The sequence below is a fragment of the Maylandia zebra genome, linkage group LG8, assembly GCF_041146795.1.
Source record: "Maylandia zebra isolate NMK-2024a linkage group LG8, Mzebra_GT3a, whole genome shotgun sequence".
Taxonomy (NCBI): domain Eukaryota; kingdom Metazoa; phylum Chordata; class Actinopteri; order Cichliformes; family Cichlidae; genus Maylandia; species Maylandia zebra.
Genome location: NC_135174.1, coordinates 15,463,256 through 15,490,634, shown reverse-complemented (window position 1 = coordinate 15,490,634; position 27,379 = coordinate 15,463,256). Strand labels below are relative to the sequence as shown.

Sequence of the window (27,379 nt, the reverse complement as noted above, 5' to 3'; positions counted from 1 at the left end):
AGTTGTTTCTTTACTGACCTGTGCATGTTTTACACACACTGCTGGCTCTGTAATTTGCAAACCTGTTTTCAAATAATAAGTGGACACAATAAGGAATCGTCAGTGCTGGTTAAGAGTCACGAAGAAAACAACCGCCCAGTAAGGATTTGTAATCCTTGAGCCTGGTGCAGCAAACGTGAGTGACAGAAGCACACATGCATTACTGTACATAAGGGAAGTACTTCTGTTTTGTTAAAGTGCGTTACGTAAACCATGAAGCTGGTTAGGTGTGAGTCAGTTACAAGGGAGGAGCAGCTGCAGAAGTGCACATGGCTTTTTCTGGGGGATTACCCAGCTTAGGAATAAAGGCCGTGCGCTGATTGGTCCAAGATCATGCCACTTAGCCAGCTCAACAGGTTGCTTGCATGGACTTATACCTGTCCAATGATGGGTTTTGAGGACCAGAGTTTCCGGCTGGTCGTGGTCAAGACCAGCCCGGGAGTCCCGAGTGCGCCCTTTTATGATCTAAATGGTGAGGAAGCTAAATGTGAGGGCACTGGCTGCAGGAAGTCATGATGGTGCTTTACAAAGGACCGCGGCTCTTGGACTTTGCAAAGGCTCCTGCTCACCTTCAGTTCAACAAATATGTCCTGACGGGTTACCGGCCGGTGTCCACAGCTGAAGAGTGCGTCAGGAGCCTCTTCTACATGCACAATGAGCTGGGGAACATCTACACACACGGTAAGTCCAGCAGTTATGCTTCTTTCAACTGGTGCATACATACCTAAACTAGAAAATGCCATTGCAGCCGTTCTTACTATACCTGAATCATTATTGAAATATATTTTTACACTTTATACGCAAAGCAAGTTTCTCTCACCTTGAATCGTATTAACCCGCAAACTAAACAAGCCACGCATGTCAACTCTCACTTATGGCCAGATACAAACACACTTGATAAGGATGGGTAATGAGGATATGGGGTATTAGCTGTAATCTGCCCTGGGAATCAGAGCCCTGACAGTGTCCACTGGTTAACTGGGCCGTTGAAGGTGACCGACACCTCTGATCTGTAAATGCCCATACGGATCTTGAGTGAAGCATCCAAAGACAACTTTGCACAGATTCTGAGCTGCTGTAGAATAAGATATGTGTTAAGAAATCTTTAAAAGTTCTGGTTTTAATGTGAAACTTTTCAAGGCTGGCTCATGGAAAAAAACTGCAAAAAAGGGAAATTGGTCCATGCACAAACTAGAAACTTCATAGCCTTGAACTTCAGTAGGCCTTGTCGTCTTCTTGCCCCATTTTCAACATGGCTATTCCATAAGTTCATTAAACCTAACACTCTTACTAAGGGGAAGTGAAGCATATTAGCATTAGAGTGCTGCTCGAGCTTCTCTATGTATGTAACCAACTACTCATTTCTAGTAAAAATTACAATTAGACAGAGGAACCGTTTCGGTCCATTGAATTCCTCATATTGTTCTGCAACAGGCGGTACTTCTATGTGTTGCACTAAGGTACTGTGATTAAAATGCCACTACAAATTAAGCTGACACTAACCTACAGCAGTGGCACATACCTCAAAATACTCAACAAATTATTTTTATATTCTGCAGATTTCAGAAAAATAATGATGTTCTTTTTCCATCTTCCTGTCATTTCAGGAATTCCTTTCTTCCTTTTCTTGGTGCTGCTACCTTTTAGTATCCCCTGGAAGGAGGTGGACAGCATCTGGATATGTGTTGTCCACTATCTGGCCTGCCTCTGTCCCACCATGGGATCAGTGGTCTACCATTTGTTCATGAACCACGTGGGAGGAGAACACGTGTACGACACGCTGCTCTCCCTGGACATGGTCGGCGTCTGCCTAGTTAACACCCTCGGTAGGTTGACGAAAGAAAGTAAATGTAACCGCAGAGATTGCTCCTGATGCTAAGACCGGGACCAGAGGGGCTTACTGGTCATAACTAAGATGTTTTCAAGTTTTAAGTTTTTGGAATTCAAGCCATTAACAAGCACTAATAAGTTACAACAAAATTTTAGAAATGCTGAATACTATGGTTTTGATACAATTCAGGGGTGCCCCTGCATCCACATTTCTTTCTTATCTTCTAATTCTTATCCAGGTCCAGGTTGCAGGGGTAGCAGTGTTAGTAGATACCCACCTCCTCCAGTTCTTCTTGGGAGACACCAGGGCATTCCCTAAGCCAACTAAGAGATAATCTTTTCTGGTCAGCCTCAGAGCTTCCTCACAGTGGGACATACCTGAATCACTTCACCAAGGAGGTCCCCAGGAGGCATGCTAGTCAAATACCTGACCCAAATCAACTGGCCTCTTTTGATGTGGAGTAGCAACTCTCTCTAGCAGTAGTCCCACCAACGACCGAGTTTTTAACCCTTTAGTCTAGATCTCGGAGTATTGAGGATTGTCTGATTAGCAGACCTCAAAGCTCTGACAGGAGTGTGAACGTGAATAAGAATGGACAAAATACTGTGGTGGTCTTAAAAACAACCAATTAAGTCTTCAGGCAGATTAAAGATATTGAACATTAAACAGTTCCTCCCAGAATCACTTAAGTCGGTCAATAAGCCTAAAAGTCTCATGTAAAGTCTTTTGCAAAGATAGTTCAAGCCTACCAAAAGTCAAAGTCAAGCCTCATTTAACAGTGCATGGGATTATCCACAACTTTAAGGCTAGACCTCAATAAATATCAGACTGATTGCCATAAAGTTTGTGTTTTTCAGAGGAACCCTGGATCACTCCTGATTTTTTTTCTTTAGTTCGACCTAATGGTTAACATTTGCTTCTGAAAAACAACAGCAAAAATAACAAGATACCAAACGATTTTTAGTGTTGACTAAAAATAACCATGCTGACAACAATGCCAGTAACAGCAACCTTGCATTATCTCTCCAGGGGCAATTCCTATCATTCATATCACCCTCCTCTGCTACCCAATCGTGCAACAGACTGCCTTGCTGGTCTATATCCTCCTGTCAGCCCACGGGATCTACTGTGCCACCACTGCCCGCACTAACGTCCGGCGCCTGCAATCGTTTGTCTGGCAGGCCTTGTTCCGTTTCAGCCTCTTCCTGTTTCGGGTTTATGGCAGCGGGGTAGGAAGCCCAAATTCCCTGCGTCTCTTTGTCATCATGGACTGTCTAGCTTTATTGGGAGGGCTTGTCAACATTGTCCAGATCCCTGAGCGCTTCAAACCAGGATTGTTTGACAACTGGGGCAACAGCCACCAGATAATGCATGTCATGGTTATCTGCTCAATTATCTACCTACACTGGGGCACACTGGAGGATTTAGCCTGGATTAAGAGCTACCAGTGTCCTGCTGAGTGATGCCAAGTGCAGCTAGTTCACGCATGCTTGCAGTCAAGGCTACATTTGAATTTAGCATTCAGTGAGGGAGGAGTATATGGAGGGCCGAAACTGCCAAAATCAATACTCTATAGATATATATATTAAAATATTAAAGAAATATGCCATTAACTGCCCAAAAATAACTACTGTAAATTAATATAGCCATTAATACGTTTATAAAATCGGATATAAAAATAAATGTTTTGATTTATTTCCATATTTACATTTGTATTCCCCCATTTATTTACCTTCCCATTTAATTTTCAATGTATAATTTCTCTAATTACCTAACTTATCAATTTATTTAATTTTCTAGCTAACTAGTTTAGCTAGCTTTAGATAACCCCACTCTAGGTAACGTAACTACGTTAGCTAACTTAGCTAGCCTATCTAAAGTAGCTAGCTTTAGTTAGAAGTTACATTCACACTTATTTAATCACAGCCCCTTATTCAGATAATGAAGCAGAAGTGCTTCAATAAATCTGACAATTAAATACTGATGTGTATAAAATAAGGTTGAAAAATGCAAAGGGGAAAAAAGTCCCCACAAAAAACCCCTATTCTTAAATGTAACGTTTACATAAAAAGCTAAATTAAAAGGGAAAGTCAATAAATATGAAGTTAATATACAGAAGCAAATTGTGTTTTTTTCTTAAAGTTACATTTAAAAAATGCACTTTAGTCCTAGCTGCTGAAATTCTTCACAGGGGAAGTTCATAATTTGACATTTTGCCAAAGAAGAATAAGAGGAACCTACAGTGTTCTAACTGTAAATCACATCATTGTATCTAATTGAAAATCCTGAACATACTTGATTTATAGAGGTCGATATGCAGTAGTTTGGGGGTGTAATGCCCTTAAATAGTTTTTTAAATGAAAGAAAAAAAATAACTGTGAGAAAGAAAATATCTATTTTTATATCTTGGTCCAATCTGTATTTAACCCATGAATGGTGATAAACGAGAGAAATAACAGGAGTAGTTGCATGCTTCTGCTGTTTAATTGCAAGAAAGATATATTGTATGTACACTTGACTCAAGAAGTCACTTATTTTGCTATTGCTATCATTTAAAATGAATGGGTTTTTGTGACTTGGCAAAAAAAAAAAAATGTTAGATTCATCTTACTGCCCTTCTTGTGAATTGAGGATTTTCTGTCTTTAGCTTAAAAACCATCAAAACTGCATCAAAATTAAGTGAATTTATGGCCACTTTAGAAAATCAGGCATGTTCATTTGATTTGTAAAAGATGTGGCTGTTACAGGGGTGGAATTTCTCACGACTCGTTGTTTCATAACACATTGAACATTCCCATGTTTATCTGCAAAACTGAGGGCGGGTATCGGGAGAAGTCTGGGGTGTTTGTGTGGATCAGTCTTCATCTGAGCTACTGTTGTCCTCGGCGTCTGAAAGGTCGGCGATGGGAAACCGCAATATGGCAGCCACCCCGCTCAGCTGAGTCAGTTCTGGTGAGACAGTCCAGAATAAATCAAAAGGTGACACATCCTGTACTGCGGACTGGCTTTATATTTAATTATAAAAATCCAATCGGTGCAGTTGTAGCACAAATTCTTGACTTCTTATTTGAGTAAGACATCAATAAAGAGTGAGATTATCACTTTATGTGTGTGGCGTCATCAATTCACTGAGTCCAAATGACAGCGGTAAATTAATCCTACGCTTTATTTTTCATTATTTTACTCTTATTAGTGATTTCATGTTAAGTAACAAACCCTGCAGAAAAAAAGGTGCACAGAAATGCTCCCATTTGTTTCAGTGTCGCTCCGCCAGGGATGACCATACAGGCCAGATACAGTTTTTTGAGGCTTAAGTGATGTAGCTATACATCAACAAAACCAGTGCAGAAGAGGAGAACAAATTAGCAGACATGGATTTAAACCATGATGGTATCAGATTAAAAAAAAATCCTATGCAATCCACTGCAAATGTTCATGTGAAATCAAATCCAGACGAAAATGCTAAAAAAGTTAAGAGGCATTTTTTTAGAAGTTGCCTGATGTAGTCCAAAAACTGTATATTAACATCAACTGTAAGGTTCACATATGAACAACAAGAGCATTTTTAGGTTGTGGCCCAACCCTCCAATATATCCAGATCTGGGACCAGCAATAGAAGAAGACCAGATTGTCACCCCTAGGCGCAAGTAATTGCTAACAGTTAACCGACTAATGTTAACGTAATGACAGCAGTTCAATACTTTAGTGCTGTTGCAGTTTTCCTAAAGTCTTGTTCAGGTTCATGAACTTCAACTACTTCAGCTTTTAGCGAGGGACAGGACTGTGAGAAGTTACTTGTCAAACTGAGGAAGTAAGGATGGCACTGTTGGTATCAGTACTGTGGCTGTAGTGATAGTAATGGGAATCTATGGGGGATTTTTTTTACGCATTGAAAACAAACGTGACAGGACATCAAGTTGAAAAACGACAGCTCCTTAGAGCCTGAGAGAGCTAAAGAGTTAACTTCAACTACATGAAGGGAGCAATAACTTACGTTCACCCGAAACGTGAAGGCTTGAGAATATTCTGCATGGAAAAGAGAGAAAAAGTCATTAGCCTGATGTTTTCCAAAGTACTTTAAACATGTTCTAGCCAGCATGTAAATCTACAGGAGCCTGCATTTCTACTTTTAACAAAATTGTCACATATAGTACATAACAAAAATTCAGTTTTTAAGTCTACAAACATAGTATTTACAAAGTTACCTGACAGTGCCACCATTGTCTCTCACATTGTCCACCAAGCGAACGTAGCGACTCCTGGTGGGGATATCCTGATGCCTGACAAAACAAATTAAGCATTGAAATTGGGAGAACTGTGGGCCCGTAATGACGATTTTAAGGATATCCTCTTTTTTTTTATAACATAGAAGTCCCAGAAAGCTGTCATAAATCAAGTGTTTAAAGAAGAGCAGTCTAAAGACTGACTGCTCGGAGCGTATACATGTACATATGCTGACGTCATTATTTGATCTTGGCTGTGTTCAGTATGTGCATCCACCCTAGTAACGTTATACTGATATGACAAAAATAAAAACACAGAAAGGAAAAGTTCTTTGAACGTACTCATCAGTATGTTAGTGAACATGTTACACATAAACAACAGCAGCAACGAGGCAGAATAACACTGCCTGTCAAAAGCATCCCTCATGCACACCTACCTGAACAACTTGTCGCTTACCAACAAGGTGTCGACAGCGAGGGCCTCAGCAGCTTTCTCCACATGAGCGAGGCTGTGAGGATGCAAAGATATGCAGGTTGTTTATAATCAGTGTTAACAATATAAGTTAACTGTTACATTCCATCATCAAGCACGCACCCGTAGAAGGCTCGGTCAGGCTCATGCTGCAGCATTTTATAGAAGTCCTCCAGGGCTTTCACCTCTCCGGCTGCCTGAGGAGGAAGACACAAAACAACAGGTCAAAATTATTTATGTCTCCAGTGAAAATAATTCATAATTCCACACAGATTAATACAATTTATAATAAAAAAAAATGTTTTTTGCTCAGAGTTTAAAAAGCTGTGTGCACAGTTTAGCAATCATATGCACAAATATGCACAAACTCTTAAATCACAGGATGCATAGTCACCTTCGTATCAGACAGCCTATTTGTCACAGTGGGGTCAGAAAGGACTTCTGCAAAACAACAGTTGTCTCAGTGAGTTTTCACCTTATGATGAGATCAATTTAACTTCGCTGTCAAGTGGCAGCAGCTCCTACCTTTGAGTGAGTACTTATGACCTGACGATGAGTGGACCAGCATGAATTTGGGCCGATTTTCCTGCAGGATCTTGTTGTCCTGCCGTACCGCCTCATTAAAGAGGTAGGTCGTAAACTGGTCCTTCACATAGCCTGGGCTGGCCACCAGGATGCACTTCACAACTGGCAGAAAGTAAGAAAGAAAAAAAATCTAAATCTCAACTCTTTTTAAATGATATCTTCTGTAAAGAGAAACTACCTGAACCAGCAGTTTACATCCACATCTGTCTAGATTTATATATGTAGTAAAACACAGAAGCAATTTAATAAAAGGTATTATGTTTACAGGAAAATAGAGGTTACTACTCTAAAACATGTATGATCCCACTGAAAAATATCCAGTGAGAGTGAAAAGTCTTCTTAAGTTATAACATTAATAAACAGTTTCAGGAACAAAACACAATGGTGCACATCACCATGAATGAAAGCTTCACAGCAAACATTAAACTGGAACTGTTACAATAAGTTAAAAAAAAAAGGCAGAAGTGTCTACGCGCACACAACAGCCTTACCATCAAAATTGATGTGACGGAGAATGGCTTGCATCACAGCTTCATAAAACTTCTCCAGTCCCTGCAAACAGACACTTTGACAGTAAGCACACAGGATGAAAAACTCTCTCAGTGTTACATCCCCAAAGAAAGGGGACAACCAAATTTTTTGTTACACTATCACAGAAATATCACAGAAAACAAACAAAAAAACTGAGGTTGACTTCCTGAGGCTAAAGAGAAATGTAATCCACTTGAACTCCACTCAATCCCATTTAAAAACATTTAAATATATTTGAATGTGTATATCTGCCTACTTTGTTTTAGTCAGTAAGCTCTTAACTCCCATGACATCTACACCAAAACACTCACGCAATATGAAAATTATAATTGGGTTGGCACACTGTGTACATTTTAGCTGTATCTTCATATTCAGATTTGACACTGTGCCCTTTTCAAAACGTCACTTCATTCCCGTTTGCTTGCTTTTAGAGCTCCCAATTCGCTAACAGCTGATCAGTTGCCTATAAATCATTTTTACCTTGTCGTGCTGTGTGCAGCTTCCTTTTCTCTTACGGGGAATGGTGACTTCCACTTTTGCACGAAGCAGCGTCATGGCAGGTGTCACGAGCACCAGGTTGGCCAGGCCTTCCTGCATTACCACAGCAGCCACATCTGCCCTCTGGGTCGGGTCACATGCCTGATCTAAAACGTAGACAATGATATAATGGAAACAAAAAGAAGAAGTTATATTTAAAACGTAATTGACAAAATTTCCAACATCTTCTACGGTGGTTTTCCTAATAAAGTGTTCGGTGATTTTATTCACTCGACTTACAATTTTTGCCATCTGGAAAAAGCTTTCACTGCTTGACCAGAATTTTAGAAAGAAAAGGTCTTTGTTTTGTTTATGACTGTTTATTTCAAGAATAAAAAAGGTTGATATAAAAATAGTAAAAGCTACTTTGAGCTGATCTTTTATTCGCCTGCTGAGATCGAACTGTGGACCCTTTTTGCGTGAATGTGTAAACCCCTACACTATTAACGATTAACTCAAAGTATATCTTATAAGAGAACTGTTGACAGCCTGTTGAATTTGAACAAATCTGAATAAAATGAGAAAACTAGCCAAACAGCTGCAGAAATTTTGAGAACAGTTACCAAAGCCAAGAAATTTCTATCTGCTATAATCAGTTCAATTTTATTTATTTAGTGTCAAATCACAACAACTGTCACCTTTATGTTGTAAGGTTAAGACCCTTCAATATCAGAGAGAAAACCCCCCAAAATCAGATAACCCCCTATGAGCAAGGACTTGGTGACAGTTGGAAGGAAAAACTCCCTTTTAACAGGAAGAAATCTGCAGCAGAACCAGGCTCAATGAGGGGCAGCCATCTTCATCAGAAAACAAGTAAGATGTTATATATATATATATATATATATATATATATAAAAAACTTGTATGTATGTATGTATTTATATACAGCTTAAGAGTCTTTGTGACTAGTTGTGGTAGGAAGTACATGCTTTAAAATAATTGACAGTCAGACATAGCAGTAAACAGTTTATAGTTGTTTTGGTGGTCGGAATACTGAGGTAGCATCTGCTTACCAATTCTATCCAGCACGACGCTGTCCCAGTTCTTTTTAGCCAGAGTGAACTTCCTGTTGAGCTCAAGCTCAATAGTGTGATAAGCCCCCATCTGAAGAGCAAAAAAATACAACACAATCACAACTACTTTTCATTTCAAACACAAGTTAGCCTGCATCCCAGGGTTGGGTGGTACGTGAGATTAAATCGGTTAATTTCTGCTTTTGTGCAACATGACAAAGTCATAAAATCAGAGACCGTAAAAGACAGAAACATTGGTTCTTGAGACAGCTGTTGATGGGGGAGCTTTCTTGGTGAAAAGTAAACAGACAAACCTACGATGCTCTATAAAAGTAAAAAAAACAAACAATGTTCAACCTATAAATCAGATAATGGATCTGGTGTCAAGAAGAAAACCACAGCAGAAAAGCAGCTGACATTAGTTGCTTCGTTTTGGTGTCACTTATTTTTTATAATTTTTTTGCCTGTCCCGTTTGGCTCTTTTGCCATCAGAATTATTGTCTGAAGGCAAAAAGAGAAGCCCAACAGAATTACTTTACCAAGTGGACCATCCCTGCCTTGCCGTATTGCTCCATTTGATTGACCTTTGTTGTTATTATTTATTTATTTTATTTTATTTTCAGTTGTTACAGACAGGACAGACATGACCGGGGGGAGGGAGGGAAACAAAGACAGCGGGGAAGAGGAATAGTGATGAAGGGCAAAGAAAGGAGAAAAGAAAGGGGGGGGGGGGGGGGGGGGGGGCAAAAAAAAAACATATCTCTATATATATATCATCTAAATAATATATCATAATAATATATCATTATTATGCAGCACATAAGATTTACAGCACACAGTGTTCTTTGAGATCGGAGCCAAAAAGGGTGTATTTTGTGTCTGTGAGCACCTGTGTGTACACCTGTGAGCATGAGCGCGCTTGTATTTAAAAGGTTCCTTCATGTAATGATCTGCTAGAGCAGGGGTGTCAAACTCAAATACACAGTGGGCCAAAATTCAAAACTGGAACAAAGTCGTGGGCTAACGCTAATATTTATTGAAATATATTTATTCCTCCAGATATAAGAATGAATCTTTTCTTATAGACTCAAACACGTTTTGCTGAAAAACTGAATATGGAACAAGCAAAGCTTAATACTAAACAATATATATATTAGCTGTATAATACCAGTAAGCCAGCTCTAATAGTAATTTGGTATGGCTTGGCCCGCGGGCCAGAGTTTGACACCTACAGTGGGGCAAAAAAGTATTTAGTCAGCCACCGATTGTGCAAGTTCCCCCACTTAAAATGATGACAGAGGTCAGTAATTTGCACCAGAGGTACACTTCAACTGTGAGAGACAGAATGTGAAAAAAAAAATCCATGAATCCACATGGTAGGATTTGTAAAGAATTTATTCGTAAATTAGGGTGGAAAATAAGTATTTGGTCACCTCAAACAAGGAAAATCTCTGGCTCTCACAGACCTGTAACGTCTTCTGTAAGAAGCTTTTCTGTCCCCCACTCGTTACCTGTATGAATGGCACCTGTTTGAACTCATCATCTGTATAAAAGACACCTGTCCACAGCCTCAAACAGTCAGACTCCAAACTCCACCATGGCCAAGACCAAAGAGCTTTCGAAGGACACCAGGAAAAGTATTGTAGACCTGCACCAGACTGGGAAGAGTGAATCTACAATAGGCAAGCAGCTTGGTGTGAAAAAATCAACTGTGGGAGCAATCATCAGAAAATGGAAGCCATACAAGACCACTGATAATCTCCCTCGATCTGGGGCTCCACGCAAGATCTCATCCCGTGGGGTCAAAATGATCATGAGAACGGTGAGCAAAGATCCCAGAACCACACGGGGGGACCTGGTGAATGACCTGCAGAGAGCTGGGACCAAAGTAACAAAGGTCACCATCAGTAACACACTACAACGGCAGGGAATCAAATCCCGCAGTGCCAGACGTGTTCCGCTGCTGAAGCCAGTGCATGTCCAGGCCCGTCTGAAGTTTGCCAGAGAGCACATGGATGATACAGCAGAGGATTGGGAGAATGTCATGTGGTCAGATGAAACCAAAGTAGAACTTTTTGGTATAAACTCAACTCGTCGTGTTTGGAGGAAGAAGAATACTGAGTTGCATCCCAAGAACACCATACCTACTGTGAAGCATGGGGGTGGAAACATCATGCTATGGGGCTGTTTTTCTGCCAAGGGGACAGGACGACTGATCCGTGTTAAGGACAGAATGAATGGGGCCATGTATCGTGAGATTTTGAGCCAAAACCTCCTTCCATCAGTGAGAACTTTGAAGATGAAACGAGGCTGGGTCTTCCAACATGACAACGATCCAAAACACACCGCCCGGGCAACAAAGGAGTGGCTCCGTAAGAAGCATTTGAAAGTTCTGGAGTGGCCTAGCCAGTCTCCAGACCTCAACCCCATAGAAAATCTGTGGCGGGAGTTGAAAGTCCGTGTTGCTCGGCGACAGCCCCAAAACATCACTGCTCTCGAGAAGATCTGCATGGAGGAATGGGCCAAAATACCAGCTACTGTGTGTGCAAACCTGGTAAAGACCTATAGTAAACGTTTGACCTCTGTTATTGCCAACAAAGGTTATGTTACAAAGTATTGAGTTGTATTTTTGTTATTGACCAAATACTTATTTTCCACCCTGATTTACGAATAAATTCTTTACAAATCCTACCATGTGGATTCATGGATTTTTTTTTTTCACATTCTGTCTCTCACAGTTGAAGTGTACCTCTGGTGCAAATTACTGACCTCTGTCATCATTTTAGGTGGGGGAACTTGCACAATCGGTGGCTGACTAAATACTTTTTTGCCCCACTGTATGTGCTAGAGGGTGTGGGGAGCCACAGCCCCGACCTCCAGGGCATGAAACAGGTATGGAGGAGCTCAAGGCTCCAGACATCTCCAGACATTTTGGTGTCACTTATAATAAAAGACAGACGATGCTTTTTATGTCAGTCCTGACATAACCACACTGACACAGTGGAACAACCAGTCTTCACTCAGATGCTGGAAAATAAGTATGGAGTGTGGTCTAAACCATTTTCCAAAGGCTGCATTGACTCCTGCTATTGCTAGCCAGCTGATCCTACTGTTCTTCACTACAGCGTGCAGAATATGTAAAAGGTGCCAATGATGTCGTTGTATTGTCCACAGACGGAGGGCAAGTGCATTTTTTTTTAATTTAAGACAGGTTCATATAGGAAACAGAAAATAAAAATAGTAAATATTTCACCCAGCCCATTTACAAGAGTGTTTATAAAACTCAGACCTTGACATATTGGTTCTCCTCTATGTTAGTTCCCTTTACTCTCAGCTGGCAGGCCTGGGTGTCGAAGTCGATAGTCTCCACACACAACGTCAGAGTAGTTCGGACTCTCGAGCTGCCCACGCTTCCTGTAGGGGACTCGGTCTGCACCTTTCTGTGGGAAAAGGACAGAAGCCGAAGCTTTAATTGCTGCACTGATGATGAGCTGTGTATTTTTCAGAACAAAACACTAAGGTAGAAGAGTAATGCTGAAAGCTATAACAATCCTTGAATAACACAGAATGACTATAATAAACACAACTTCACGCCGGTGTCAGAGCATCGCTCCACACACTGAGTCACAAAGAGGCATAAACTTGAGTTACAGCTACATCAATGCTGCCCGAGGGATGTGGGTGTTTTTTTGTTTGTTTGTTTGTTTGCTTGAACATTCTGGTATATCAACTACAATGATCCCACCAACACTGAATGGAATACCGATACAAATACTCAAAAATGGAAACTTGCACTGCAGATATAACTAGAACTTTTATTAAAGATTATAGGTGGAGGGGAAAAATTGACGTGGTGATATTGTATTGTTACACGAAGACTAAATATGATATTTTATTGAATAAATTCCGATACTCTAGGAATACTACAAACAAGAGGCCTGATCCCATGCACCACCATCCTGAGACAATGTTAACTTAGTCTGACCGAGTGACTTACTATCATAATGGAGGACGTGTGGTCTAATTAATATCTACCTTAATTAGATAATATCAAAATTCATACAATAATCAGGATACATGAATACCATATATTTCTAAAGTATTTCTACAAAGCAGTCTTGCACACACAACCTTTCTTTTGCAATTTAATTGTTACAGTGAGTGTCTAATCTTTAACTTCTTTTGCCAGCATATTTTACAAACCCATGAAATGAAGAAAAAAATGAAGAAATCTGCATTATTACAGGGCTTCACCTGTGTCTTTGTGTAATATATATATATAGGGCAGGGATAGCTCAGTAGGTAAAGTGGTCGCCCCATGATCGGAAGGTCGGCGGTTCGAATCCACTTAACGGCTACCCTGAGGTACCCCTGAGCAAAGGTACCGTCCCTACACACTGCTCCCCGGGCGCCTGCTTAGTGGGCTGCCCACTGCTTCACTGAGTGAATGGGTCAAATGCAGAGAAAAACAAGTAATTTCCCCATGGGGATCAATAAAGTATCCATTATTATTATTATTATTATATTGATTATTACCTGATAGTCGAGGCTCTTAAGCTGTCCCCCACTTGGAGCAGGTTGTAGGTATGCCACATATCCTCCGCCTCCTCGGGCACCAGAGTCACCTGACTGAATTAAGCGTTGGTGATCAATAAGCCAGGATCTGCACTCGTGTGGTTTTGGTATACAATTTTTTTTAAAAATAGATATGCTCCCAATTTAAGATGCGAAGGTGGTAAAATGGCACAGGAATTCCCAAAGTACACAGTGTGTATTACTATATTTATTTACACAAGTTTGTTTGGTTTACTCCCTAAGGTGTGGTTTGTCAATTCAGTCTGTAAAGCTAAAGCTAAACCAGAAGTTGTAACATGTTAGTAAAGGTTCAGTTTTAACACATATTAAGACAAAATGGTCGGTTGGCTTATTAATACAAAACCCACACCTCTCCCGTTCTCTGAGTGTACACGGGAATGCAACTCACTACACTGACACATGTATAGTCAGCTACAACACAGCAAGCTGGTTAGCCTACTAGCATTAGCCATCAGCGCTCACTCACCCGGCATTATCTTTCTCAATATCTTTATGGAGCAACTTCATGGTTGGATGATTGTATGATACAAACCGAATTATTAGTGTAAAATATATAGGTTAGCAGCTGTCCGGCTAAGGGACATGTTTATCTCTTAGTGAAATAACAAATTAGCCAAGCCATCTCCCAACTTTACAATGAATCACTCGCTGCGTGTTGCCAGGCGCTGGGACATTGCGTCAGCGCCCAAATACGTCGCCTGTTCTTCCAATCATGGTCACTTCCGTGGGAGTAGCATTTGCTGCGCAACAAATACGAAACGAATACAAACACACTGTTTGAGTAAATGCGAAAAATTTGCTTTTTTTCTTGTCTTCACTCATAAAGTCTTTAATTTACAGTAGCCTAAGCGTAACATAATCAAGAAACAGTGCCCTTTTTTTTACAAATTAGTTTGAGATAAGTAAATGCTGATAGACACGGAAAACAACCAATCAAGGAGTAGATAGGATGTCACAAACGCCGCCTATTTTTAAAGCTAACCAATGGGGGCACGACAGCGGTCAGCCCACTTCCGTTCAACACCGCTTTGAGCTAACGCTCGTCCAGCAGCTTTTTTTGTCGATGGCATGGTGCTAGTAGCTTCCGCACAATAACGTAGTCGAGAAAATACGAATAGACTAAACGAAATTCGGATGCCTAAATGGAATTGGTCGATTAATGTGATTTCCGAAGTACATGACAGCCATCACATCGTTAACATTTCAAAATCTCGCCTCCAATATTGAGGTAGCCGATTCTTCCCCAAGGTTAGCTAGCTAGCGGGCTAACGATAGCCGATTAACACTAAACTAGTTCAGGTAACTATAATTCGGCAACCAGTTAATACCCAGTACCTCTTGAATTCGTAGAAGTTATTAGAAGTCGGCCGGAACAGGGGCAGAACATGGCAGAAGCCGACAAGTTGAACATCGACTCCATTATACAGCGTCTCCTCGAAGGTAAGACCAAGTATTTCGCTCGATATTTATTCAAAGAGGTAGCCATTTTAGCCAACTGCGGCTAGGGAACGGTAGCCGCCAACGCCGTAAAAACAAGTTCAGTTCATCCGGCGCTTCTTGCAAAGAAAGCATAGCACTTAAACGCTCAGTAAATTTAATTTGTTTGAATGTTGTCTTCGGAAATTGAATACAAAAGAGAGACGGGTTGAATATATATTTTTGAACACAGTTATATATTCGCACCATTTGTATTGTGAGAGTTGGTCTCGTTAAACTTGCATTGAAATATACTATGATGCAGAAATATGCATTATTTTATACTTGTGCAGACATCGTTTGGGTACACACTGAAGTGGTTATACGGTTAAATTGAAAAGGTCACTCCTGTATGCTAGCAGGGTGAGGTCATTTTATTTTGTTGCTTGTAATCACATTTTTATTGTTTTGTAGGACAGAGAGCAAATGCTCCATAACACCAGTAAAATCATCCAGGGTGCTACTGAGTCTTGATTTGTTAACTATCACTGTTCACTATATATAGGTCGACCTCTGGATGCCTCTGAAAATGTCTTTGTCTTTATGTTTGGTTTGGCTGTATTTGGAGCCATACAAGATTCTTCACGAAAAAGTGTGACATTTGCAGATTATGATTATAAATGAGTGCTCTGATTACCACTGTAAAATGTGTAATCCACAGATTTGTTCTCCTTTATTTTGAGATATCTTATTCTAATTATGTTGCTTCTAATCAAGAACATAGCAGATTCACTGCTACAGTGTGCACAAAATGAAATGAGCCAACTGTCCATGGCAGTATGCCCTACAAATTACACTTTAAGCTGCATTTATGCAGAGAGAAATGAGAATAATCACCCAATAGCCACTTGTAATAATTTACCCCTTTCTTATTAAAAACAGTGTAAGAATTTGCTGTTGTTTTCTGACTCATTTTTTCCCCTTACAGTGAAAGGCTCCAGACCTGGCAAAAATGTTCAGCTGACAGAGAATGAAATCCGTGGTCTTTGCCTCAAATCCCGGGAGATCTTCCTCAGCCAGCCAATCCTGCTTGAACTTGAGGCGCCCCTCAAGATTTGTGGTGAGGCTTAAGTGGCGTTCTTTGGAGTCGAGGGAATTCTCGAGGGTGGTCAAACAACATAGCAAGCTGTTGAAGCTTAGAGTGCTGGACCATTATGAGTCAGCTTATGTGCATACTATGCTCTAGTATTCACATGACCAATGCTAAGTTATTATAGTTAATTAAAAACAGACTGGCTCTAAAAAAAAAAAGTGTTTAATTCTTCATGGCTGTAATCTTGCCACATAAACAACTCACGGGATAAAGTGGTACTGACTTGCTGGTTCAATTCTGTTTTGTACTTTAAGTTTCCCTGGAGTTTTCCGTTGAATGTTAGTTTAAGGAACAGGTTTCAGGAACTGGAACAGTCTGTACTGCAGTAGAAATCATAAGCATCCTTGTACTAAATGCAACCTCATAACAAAACACACACATAAGGTAACTCTGTAATAAGTGTTTATTTAAAATAACACTTTGTCAGTCATGGTATAAAGTGCTAATCTTCAAGGTCTCTAGTCATGTTGTACCTCCATCCAACTCCCTCAGCCTTTGTTGTGCACATATACTGAGCACGATAATCACACCTTTGAACAACATTGCTGTTTCCACTCTAACACTGCTTGTTTCTCTAGGTGATGTTCACGGGCAGTACTATGATCTGCTCAGGCTGTTTGAATATGGAGGCTTTCCACCAGAGAGCAACTACCTGTTCTTGGGCGACTACGTAGACAGAGGCAAGCAGTCCCTGGAGACCATCTGTCTGTTGCTGGCTTACAAGATCAAATACCCAGAAAACTTCTTTCTGCTGAGAGGAAACCACGAGTGCGCCTCTATTAACAGAATATACGGCTTCTACGATGAGTGTAAGTCATGATATATGCACACAGATACAGACAGTAATTTGGAAAGTTGTGCGACTGCTCTCTGTGGTTACCAGTTGAATAGAAAAGTGTAGGCCAACACAGCAGACCTCGGTGTGGTCAAGAGGACACCTTGGTTTTTCTTTTTTGTTTGTTGATACCGAAACTGTAAAAAGAGGAAACACGTGTACACAACATCAAACTTATCATATATAGAAATATATAAAATATAGATAAATAGATGTAGGGTGAGAGAAATGGATGTATATGTGTCTATATCTTAATACATCAAAAGCTAAATAGAATAGAAATGAAAAATAGGAAAGTGTTTCAGCAGCAAAGTGACAGGCAGATGCAGATTTACACATTAAAAACAAGAAGGAAGAGACTGTACAGGGCAGATTTACACATAAGGAGGAAAAAACAAAAGAAACACCAAGTAATTAGTGAAGTAATGTTTATCAGCACTTGCAACAGGTGTGGTGGTTACAGTTTCTTTTTATTATTTTTTTAATTGCGATTAAGAAAATATGCCTGACACTTTGAAATCTGTCTGTAGATTATTAACTAATTAAGTATTCTTAGATTAACAGTGTACACAAGATATCTATTCCCTTGTGAGTTCCTTTAAATTGATGGAGAAACATGGGCAACACTCAGTACTCCGGGCTTCAGGCTAAGGAGCATGATCGGGCAGTGGGAACAGTGATTCAGTCACATGCTTTTTGTTCTATTTAGAGCTCAGCTTATGTAAAATGTGTTTTCAGCTTGAAACAAGTGGCGCTGCTGATTTTATAGCTCTTATGATGAGATTGTGACAGAGTAATTGTAATTTCCTCCCACAGGTAAAAGGCGATACAACATAAAACTGTGGAAGACCTTCACTGACTGCTTCAACTGTTTGCCTGTAGCAGCCATTGTTGATGAGAAGATCTTCTGTTGCCATGGAGGTATCCTCTTCAAACAGTTAATTTGGTTTCTATCCAGAGCGAACACACAAAGACTAGACTCCGCTCTGTTGTATCTGTCAACATGTAATGGTCATGGTCTAGCAGGGACCATCTTAATTTGTTAGACTAATTCAATTTTATTTATATAGCACCAAATCACAACAACAGTCGCCTCAAGGCGCATTATATTGCACAGTAGATCATACAATAATAGACACAGAGAAAAACCCAACAATCATATGACCCCCTATGAGCAAGCACTTTGGCGACAGTGGGATGGAAAAACTCCTTTTTAACAGGAAGAAACCTCCAACAGAACCAGGCTCAGGGAGGGGCGGCCATCTGCTGCCACCGGTTGGGGTGACGGTGTTTGTAATTCCTTCTGGATCAGTACACAGATATAGCTAAAAACGGGTACAGCTTTAACAGACTGTCATTTAATACATCAATCCCTTTTGTAATAAGCGTGTACTGTGCAAAGGTCTTGAGCCACCTGTCATTTCTTTATATTTTGCATTAAAGGAGCCAGGATGTCCTGTGCTTTATAAAGTGGTCTTGAGAAACAGTTCTCCAGGCTTTGACAGTCTTTCAAAGTTTTTCTTTGGACACTTGCTGCTGCTTCACTCATTTTCAGTCCAGTCATTGTACCTGATCAATGTCAGAATTATTATTATTTATTAACACTATTATTTATTTAACAAACCTATTTATAATTCAAGCATTAAGAATAAGAACCTAACTCAAGGGATTAATCAAAGTATTTTTGCACCAAAAAGATGATTCCCAAAGAGCTTTTGGATAAAAACTTTGTACATCTTGGGATGGTGTGCAGTGTCTTTTAAAACTTTATTTCTACCACTCTCTGTGGTAGATGTTTTTTTTTTTTTTTTTAAATCATTTACCAAATGTTATTGATTAATTCAAGCACTTCTTTGTAATCTGTTTGCTGTCATATTTATGTTCAAAATGTGAAAAAAAAAAAAAAGTTAAACACATTCTGACACTAGACATTTTCTTAAAACTTCGTATGAAACATTTTCTTATGGATGATTATCATGATGTGATACAGTTCTTAGTTATTACTGCAGTTTATTTTCTTAAACATCCAGACATCTTAGACACTAAATAATTCTTAATCTGTCAGGACCTGTCAATAGGTCCTCAAAGTCAGTGGTAACGAAGCGCCGTGTGCTGCGCTAACACCCAAGTTGAGCAGCCAGCGAAAAACAGCTGCAGTCTGCTTGTACTGCGTAATCTTTTGTGGCCACTCAAGGTCTTCATAGGTTCTGCATTTCCCCGCTCCCTGTCATTCTGCATTTCTGTACCCCCAGTGTACGTTTCATCGTGGCACATGCAAGCTCTCCCCAGTCAGTGCTCTTAGTCGACACAGCAGCAAACAATTTTTTTCCACCGCAAAAGCCGTAGAAAAGAATGGCTTTCAGAGCGTGTGCTGCTTTCTGTATTAAAGGGCCTGTAGGGAGACACTGATGTGCCAGCTGTGCTCTATTCACAAGAGAAATTAGGCTAATTATTGCAGCAGAGGCAGTCATGTCCTGTTGGCACTCTGTCAGATATCCACGGTTACATTCATTAAAAACATCCTACATTATTCAATAGAAAGTACTCATTTAAAAATTTCTTCTTCAGAAACCTAAGTTCTTTATCTTGTGAGGATGTTTCAGGTGGTGTTTGTGCGTTGAAACAGTCGGTGTGAGCAAAACTACCATGGAGTGTCGTGGCTTTGGATTGTAATTCCAGTGATGGGCTTTTCTTAAAAGGAAGCAATCCAGTCTACTTGCATGATGGCGCTATCTTATTAGCTGGGATATGGGTGAAGTTAACATCGGATGACCGGCCTCTCCGTTTTCTGTACCTTCTGATTTAAAAGTTGAGCACTAAATTTACCTTTAAACATCGCCAGAAATATCACAGGGTTTTTGCGGCATGTGATATTCATTTTCTTTTTATGGTTGCTCTTTGAATCTTTTCAGGATGCAAACATTTTTTACAAAAACAAATTCTAAAATCAGATGCTGATTTTTTTTTTTTTTTTTTTTTTTTTTTTTTTTCCTTCACCACTGAAGTTTAATTCTTGGACATTTATGTTTTCCAGGTCTGTCTCCAGACCTCCAGTCCATGGAGCAGGTGAGAAGGGTCATGCGTCCCACTGATGTTCCTGACCAGGGCCTACTGTGCGACCTGCTGTGGGCAGACCCCGATAAAGATGTGCTGGGCTGGGGTGAGAACGACCGCGGTGTCTCTTTCACTTTTGGTGCAGATGTGGTGACAAAGTTCCTCCACAAACATGACATGGACCTCATTTGTCGAGCCCATCAGGTCAGTACCAAAAAATGTAATTGAATGGTTCAGTTTCATGGTAGTAAAAATGAGTAACACAAGTGAAAGGGTTTGATAACTTACAGGATTTGGTTGAGCCTCATAGTTAAGTGTTTAACTGCTTGGAGTTGATTGGGGATTTTTTTTCCACCCTTGGTTGCCTTTAAAGATGCTGGAGGGTTGTCTGGTCTTTATTAGAAGTTGCAGCAGGGTACCAGGTATTGTTTTGATCTGACGAGGTGCGAGCTGTTCTATGTCATGTGGGTAAAGGAGCTATTAGCATTGAAGCGGCTCTTCCTTCAAGCTACAAGAAGGCTGCAACATTTATCAAACAATAATTTTACCGATGCTGTTGTGTATTTTAAGAAATGTCATGTGGAAGTGCTGCAGGGGGAAGTGTTTAGATAGTGGCAGTGACACAGCAGCTAAAAACCTTTTAACCATTTAAGCACAATTGGATTTCAGGCCAGCTTCAGCAGCTAAATTTTGATTTTAGTCTTAAGAATATCTTCAATGTGTTGATATTTAGAGTAGTTTCCAGCAGTACTGACGCTGACCTTACATGGCTGCAGTTATCGCTTAGTTTGTGTTCAGCAGTTAGATGTGTTAGCGTAATTTTCTTATTTGTCAAGCTGTGCTAGTAACGGGGCATTTATAATGTCATGTGTTATCATCCGTAGCAGAGTCTATTGTTCTGCTGTGTGCTTGATCCTGTGTGAGAGTTTGCTAACCTGTTTGTTTTTCAGGTGGTTGAGGATGGATATGAATTCTTTGCAAAGAGGCAGCTTGTGACTCTGTTCTCCGCCCCAAACTACTGCGGGGAGTTCGACAATGCCGGCGCTATGATGAGTGTAGATGAGACCCTCATGTGTTCATTCCAGGTAAACTAGAAACTGATTGAACTTGCTAATCTTAAAGGTTGTTGTCATTTTTAACTCATGGTTTTTCTTCTTCTTTATTTTCCTTGTGCAGATCCTCAAACCTGCAGATAAGAAGCTGTTCTATGGTGGGGGCGGGGGCATGGGCTCCGGTCGCCCAGTCACTCCACCTAGGAAAGCTAAGAAATGACACCAGTAGTTTGCCCTTGACCCTTGTCCTGCCCTCTCTACCTCTTCTTCTCCTTTCTTTCACCAAACAGCCAGAAATCAAACCTATACCCAGGGCTTTTATTTCCTTTTTTATCTGTACTTCTTAAAACATTTAATGTTACAGATGGTCTGAGTGAGTGTGCGCGTGTGCAGGCTTACAAACGTCTGCAGGTGAGCATTAAAATCATGTGTGCACGTGTATATTCTGTGTGAGAATATTAGAGATTTATAATCCCTGCTCTCCCCCCCCCTTTCTCTGACCACTCTTCCCACTGAAAGGCTGAAACCACATTGTCTGTACAGTAACTTGACTGAAACGACAGGGTTTGGGAGAAGGTGGGAGATTGCTGATGTAATGAATTTGGCAGCAAGCTCTTGTTAGCAGATGGTGTGTACGTACATACTTGTGGAAGGGGGATTTTTTTTTTTTTTAAATATATATTATTATTATTTTTTCCCCTGTCCTCTGTACTGTAAAATCGAAAACACAGGTGTGTGCGTGTGTGTGCATGCTGTGTCTTGCCTGTTGGAGTATGATCACAATATGCTTGAACAGGGAGGAGTTTGTCACCTTATCAGAGCGAGCGCACATTTGCACACATGCCCACACACGTGCATATGACTCGTCAGATTCATATGAGCCAGAACTGTTTTAAAAAAAAAAAAAAAAAAAAAAAAGAAGGAAAAAACCCCCCACAAAAAAACAACGACAAATAAAAAAAAACAGTCCAGTTTAGGTTTGTACAGATTTGATTACTTGAAAGATTTTTTGTGAATTCGTTTTGTAGTCTTTCATCAAGTTGACCAATAAAGCGAGAATCTGAGCTGTACTGTCTCTCAGTCGTTTTTCTGTATCTGCTTCGGTATACAATAGTACTCTTAGTTGCTTGGGCGGTTATTTTAAAGGCTCTAAATGAATTGGGAGGTGACTTTTAATTTCAAACATGATAAATGCATGTATAGACAAATCTTATTAGAATTTTCCTTTTCTTAAGAATGAACAGATTATAAACTCATCTGTCAGTCTCATTTCTTTCTGGTCATATTCTATTTATTCTCTGGTGTAATGGGCTAACTGGTTGGCAGAGGGAGATACTTGTACCCGGAGATTATCTTAGACAATGCATTTCATCACAGAAAAGTTGCAAGTTTTGTTTTTTAAACATGTTCCTGTAAATGTTTCACAATAAAAGTCTTTTCCTAAAAGAGGTTTCTGTGCACTGAAATTCTGGAGGGCTTTTAATTTGAAACAGATATGTGAAGTGTTGTTAAAGAGTAAAGGCAGCAGAGGGTGAAAGTATTTAAATATTACCAGCAATAGCTATCAAACTGAGAATAGGAGAGGGCACAAGGTAATAGGGTAAAGGGCATGAGAAACAAAAGACAAGATAAACTATGTTTATGTTAATGGATATGAAAATATTTGTTAGACTTTAAATTTTCTTCCATTTAACTGTTCTAAAGGTTGATTCTTTATTAAGTCTTTATTATACTTCATCTACACCAGGGGAATATATCTTTTTTTTTTTTTTTTAATATATTTTATTTACGAACAAAACAAGACAGCAACTTGGAGACAGATCCAGGACAAGGACATGGTCAACTTACAAACACAGACGATACAATAATCGAAACACGGGGCGAGTGGAGTGCGGATAATGTGCAAGGAACCTCCACATGGGAAGTGTTTCTAACCAAATCCCTCATGGATCGGGTGAAAGATAAAATAGGTGACAACAGCAGCAATAATTATATCAACACACTTACAGTGATACAATTATAGCAAATATAGATGCACATAAGAAAAGGAAGAAAATGACTATATAATATATATATATACACACGCATCTAAAAATTGATAAATGAAAGGGGGGAAGAGTAATCAAGCATATCTAATGAGAGCATGGATGATTCTTGGTATAGCAGGTTATTATTTTGACTTCTCAGGTTCTGAATCGCTCCCTGACCTGATCGGAGAGAGCTCTCCAGAACATATCATCGCCAAACAACACAAAATAACCCCCATACCCTAAAGAGAGAGCGTATTTATCAGGTGGCCATTGGTTAATGACTGTTTAATCTGTATTAATTTACTAAGCGTGGTTTATAATGAAGACCTGCCAAAGGTGTGTATCCTACCCATTCTCCTCCAACACGTTTATTAGCTTGCTTTCCAAGTTGTCTGTTAGAACAGAAGCTTATCTACAGCAGTTTAGAAGCGTTTGGTCGTCAGGAAGAACAGCTCTGTTCTAGGTTGCCCCCTCGACCCAGTGCAGGTGGTAGAAAATAGAAGAACTTTGGCAAAAATAACACAATTTTTGGACAATGTCTCCCACCAAATGCATGAAGCTGTTGCAGAACTGCAGAGCTCCTTTAATGACAGACTGTTGCGTCCTAGGTGCACAAAGGAGTGTTATCGCAGGTCCTTCCTCCCAGCAGCTGTTACACTTTAGACTTTAACCTTCACTGCTCCACAATAAATTATTTAAATCCCTGCTGTTATTGGTACACTTTTTTCATTTTCTGTAAATAGTCTGTGGTTGTTTTTAAAGCATAAGTATGCAGCACTTTTGGTACATTTAAAAAAAAAATCAACCTACTCAGTTGCACATTTCTTTGAATCTGGTTAGGCTATTTTTATCAACTGTACAATACTTTTTTTTCTTATGTTGTACATTTGCCAGGTACAGTCACTTATTTCTTGTTTAGAGTTTTGCTTATAATCTTAATGTCCATATTTATGAGCACAGCATTAAAGTCACCTCCTATTATGTGTTCTGAGCCAGGTAGGTTATTAAGTATAGAGAAGAATTTATGTGAAATTCACTATTGTCAGGGGGGAATAAGTATTGACATTACAAAACATCCATCTGTGTCTGCGATTGTACTGTTGTGAGTGACTGTAATTGTATTATGAACGAGGACAGCAGTTCTTGTTTTCCTGGAGTTATAGTTGACAAAGATACATGGGAAACCCGAGGTGACTTCAGTGTTGTGATTTTCACACCAGTTAAATGGGTTTCTTGTCATAAACATGTCTGCTTGAAGTCTGCTGAGGTAGTCCATTATTTGAATGCTTTTTGCCTGATTTCCCATACCACAAATATTATATTCCAGCTGAGTAGTTTAAGTGATACCATTACTTAAAGGGAAGTGAGTATGTAGCATAGATATGTTTGTGTGAGAGGCACTATTACATTATTTAAAGTTAGTTGCGTATACTTAAAAGTATCTATATCTTCATATCTATATGAACATCTTTTAGGGTAGAAATTTCAGCATTTTTAAACATAAGTAAACATAGTGAAGCAGTAAACCCTCCTTAATCACTTCTTTGCCAAATCAAAGAGCTCCCAGACCAAATGTAATCTGCATGTGGATTACTATTAACGTATCACCGTTGTGCGCATGCTCTACTCTGTGACGGTCATCTCGTCCATCCTTACAAATACTTCCAATTTAGTTAATTTAGAGGGTTTGTGTCGCTTTTTCCCCAACTTGTTTTTAACTGTAAATAATTTTAATGTGTAAATAAATGTTAACTGTTGTAAAGAAGTTACTCACAGCTTTTTCTATTAAGTAATCAATCAGGTGAGCGAGGTAAGTACTAGCTAGTGGGCTGGTTTCAGTTATTGTGCAAAGGTACTGTTTATAAGATTAGGGAAACCTGCAGTCAGCTGAAGAAGTCACATGGATGAGTGACGAAACGTTTCTCCCACTGGAAACACGTCCAGATGAACAGAATCAACTTTTTGGGGTAAGTACTAACTAATCTGTACTACCTAGCTTAAAGTTAATACAATTTGTTTTGCTTTGATGAACTCAGCAGCAGACAGTCAGCATAATTTTACCACAGGAAATAGAAATACCGTTAAAGAAAAAAACACAAATAAGACAAAATAAGCTAAATGCAGATTAAATTACACGTCAGTGTCTCTTTGTCAGATGCTGTGTTACTGTGTAATCTCTTATGTTGCTATTCTGAGATCAACTACTGTCAATATTCACTTTAATTTTAACATTTCCTAGAGCAACCCCCCCCCCCCAAAAAACCTAGAAAAAAAGGGGGGAAAGTATATCATCTCTGTTTATCAATGCCATTTTCTCTTGTGTTGGCAAGTAATATTTAATAAAATCAATTTCTTGAAGTGCTTTAGTTTAAAAAAAAAACCCCCATACACCACTATTCCTGTCTGGCCACTAATCTGCCATCTGGATGGAAAACCCACACCGCTCCTAACACCTCAGAAAACTGTTTTACTGCACAGTTTTCTAGTGCTTGATGTGTGATTTTGTTTTAGGGATATCTGGCCAAGAGAAGCCAAGTGGACTACATGAAATTACCAGGCTTTAAACTGATATTCACTCAGTGGTCGTAGTACGGGATTATCTTAAAGTATCTAAGTCTGAATAGTAGAGAGCTCTTTTTTAAAATCCTGTGATAATTTTACAAAAGCTGCAGGTGTTTTAACATTAACAGGCTAAACTCTAGTTTCTTTTTGAAAATCTTGGTAGCGCCTTTGTCGTCTGAAGTGAGGGCAGAAACTGACAAAAACTGTATTATTCACTGAAAATTATTGAAGATCAGACACCTTTTTTGTCCTATTTCTTGTAATTACTGTTGAAGTTACAGTGACTAAACACTGCCCGATTAAACAATGAGCATTAAACATTGTACATTATGTACAAGAAAACTGTGAGTTTCCAGGATTTGTGCATTAATCTCTCATAGAATTAAAGATAAACACAGTCTCACCAAACTAATAAGGCTGCACAGTTGTCTGCCCGTATCTTTACTGAATATGCTCAATAATCACTCACAGTGCTATTTACTTCTCCAAAAACTATTAAGGAGATGAGATTAGAGGCGTGGGTCATAAAGGTCACTCTTTATGTAAATAAAGGTGTACAAAGTCTCGTGGTCTTCTAGTATTGCATGAGAGGTTGTTTGTCTGTATCACAAATATTTTTACACGAGCTTACAACTAATCATGACAGAGGTGTGTAAAGCTAGAAGATACTGCAGAAATGTTTTAAACACCCATGTGACAAAAGTAAAATTGTATTTGTATGATACCTTTTTAAAATAAATATCACAAAGTGCTTCACTACAAAATTACAGAACCTAAAAAGAAGACTAAAAAGATTTGTTTTATGTCTACAAAATCAGCAATTATCTCTCTGGGAGAAGGCATCATGTAAAAATGATACGAGGCAGATACCAGCGTGTAATCCTGAACCGAAATAACAAAACACCTGCAGCAAAAGGCCACTTGGATGTGGCGAAACAAATATGGGAAAATGTTCGGTGAATAAATGACACAAAAGTTCGACTTCCTGGTAAAGATCTGTGATTACCGGGGGAAAAAAATGATAACCTCGTGCTTTGGTGCCGGTTTGCTACCTCAGGACGAGATGTTTTCTCTCACTGAGGGAGCAGTGAATTCAAGCTTCTATCAAGAAATTCACTTACAAATCTTAACCCAGTTTGAATTAGTCTTAAAAGTGTTAAATTTAGCTTGTCATGTAGTCACAATGCAGAAATATTAAGTTAGGTTGCAAAAATGTATCTATCCATTTTTTTACATCTATATAAGCTGTGATAGACAGAAAAAAGCTAGTTATTCCATCTCTGTTCGAATCCTCTCCCATCAGTCAAGAATAGAATGTACCATTAGACAAAAATCAAAAGGCTTCAAACGTCACTCTCCTAGGTCAAAATCCTCTGCTTAGACATTGCATTCTACATTGATTCTTAACCGTCTTTATCCTATTCACCTAATCTTCTTTAAAAGGACCTGT

The 27,379-nt window shown here is 39.4% G+C and overlaps 3 protein-coding genes across 3 annotated transcripts; 2 read left to right on the top strand and 1 right to left on the bottom strand.

The window, feature by feature from the left end:
- Window positions 1–422: 422 nt before the first annotated feature.
- On the top strand, window positions 423–4,971 carry paqr4b (progestin and adipoQ receptor family member IVb). Its single transcript, XM_004574961.6, has 3 exons — window positions 423–720; window positions 1,647–1,865; window positions 2,900–4,971. Exons 1-3 carry the CDS (start codon window positions 552–554, stop codon window positions 3,331–3,333), a joined length of 822 nt encoding a protein of 273 aa, XP_004575018.1. The 5' UTR covers window positions 423–551; the 3' UTR covers window positions 3,334–4,971.
- pelo (pelota mRNA surveillance and ribosome rescue factor) lies at window positions 4,333–14,608 on the bottom strand. Its single transcript, XM_004574959.6, has 13 exons — window positions 14,294–14,608; window positions 13,768–13,860; window positions 12,521–12,671; window positions 9,232–9,322; window positions 8,162–8,325; window positions 7,642–7,702; window positions 7,091–7,252; window positions 6,960–7,006; window positions 6,689–6,762; window positions 6,531–6,602; window positions 6,076–6,150; window positions 5,865–5,896; window positions 4,333–4,819 (listed from the first exon to the last, which is right to left on the bottom strand). The coding sequence occupies exons 1-13, from the start codon at window positions 14,332–14,334 to the stop codon at window positions 4,725–4,727; spliced, it is 1,158 nt and encodes a 385-aa protein (XP_004575016.1). The 5' UTR covers window positions 14,335–14,608; the 3' UTR covers window positions 4,333–4,724.
- Window positions 14,609–14,835: 227 nt separating this feature from the next.
- Window positions 14,836–22,401, top strand: ppp1cab (protein phosphatase 1, catalytic subunit, alpha isozyme b). Its single transcript, XM_012915979.4, has 8 exons — window positions 14,836–15,075; window positions 15,178–15,267; window positions 16,232–16,363; window positions 16,975–17,205; window positions 18,048–18,152; window positions 20,266–20,489; window positions 21,236–21,370; window positions 21,462–22,401. Exons 2-8 carry the CDS (start codon window positions 15,213–15,215, stop codon window positions 21,555–21,557), a joined length of 978 nt encoding a protein of 325 aa, XP_012771433.1. The 5' UTR covers window positions 14,836–15,075; window positions 15,178–15,212; the 3' UTR covers window positions 21,558–22,401.
- Window positions 22,402–27,379: the final 4,978 nt, after the last annotated feature.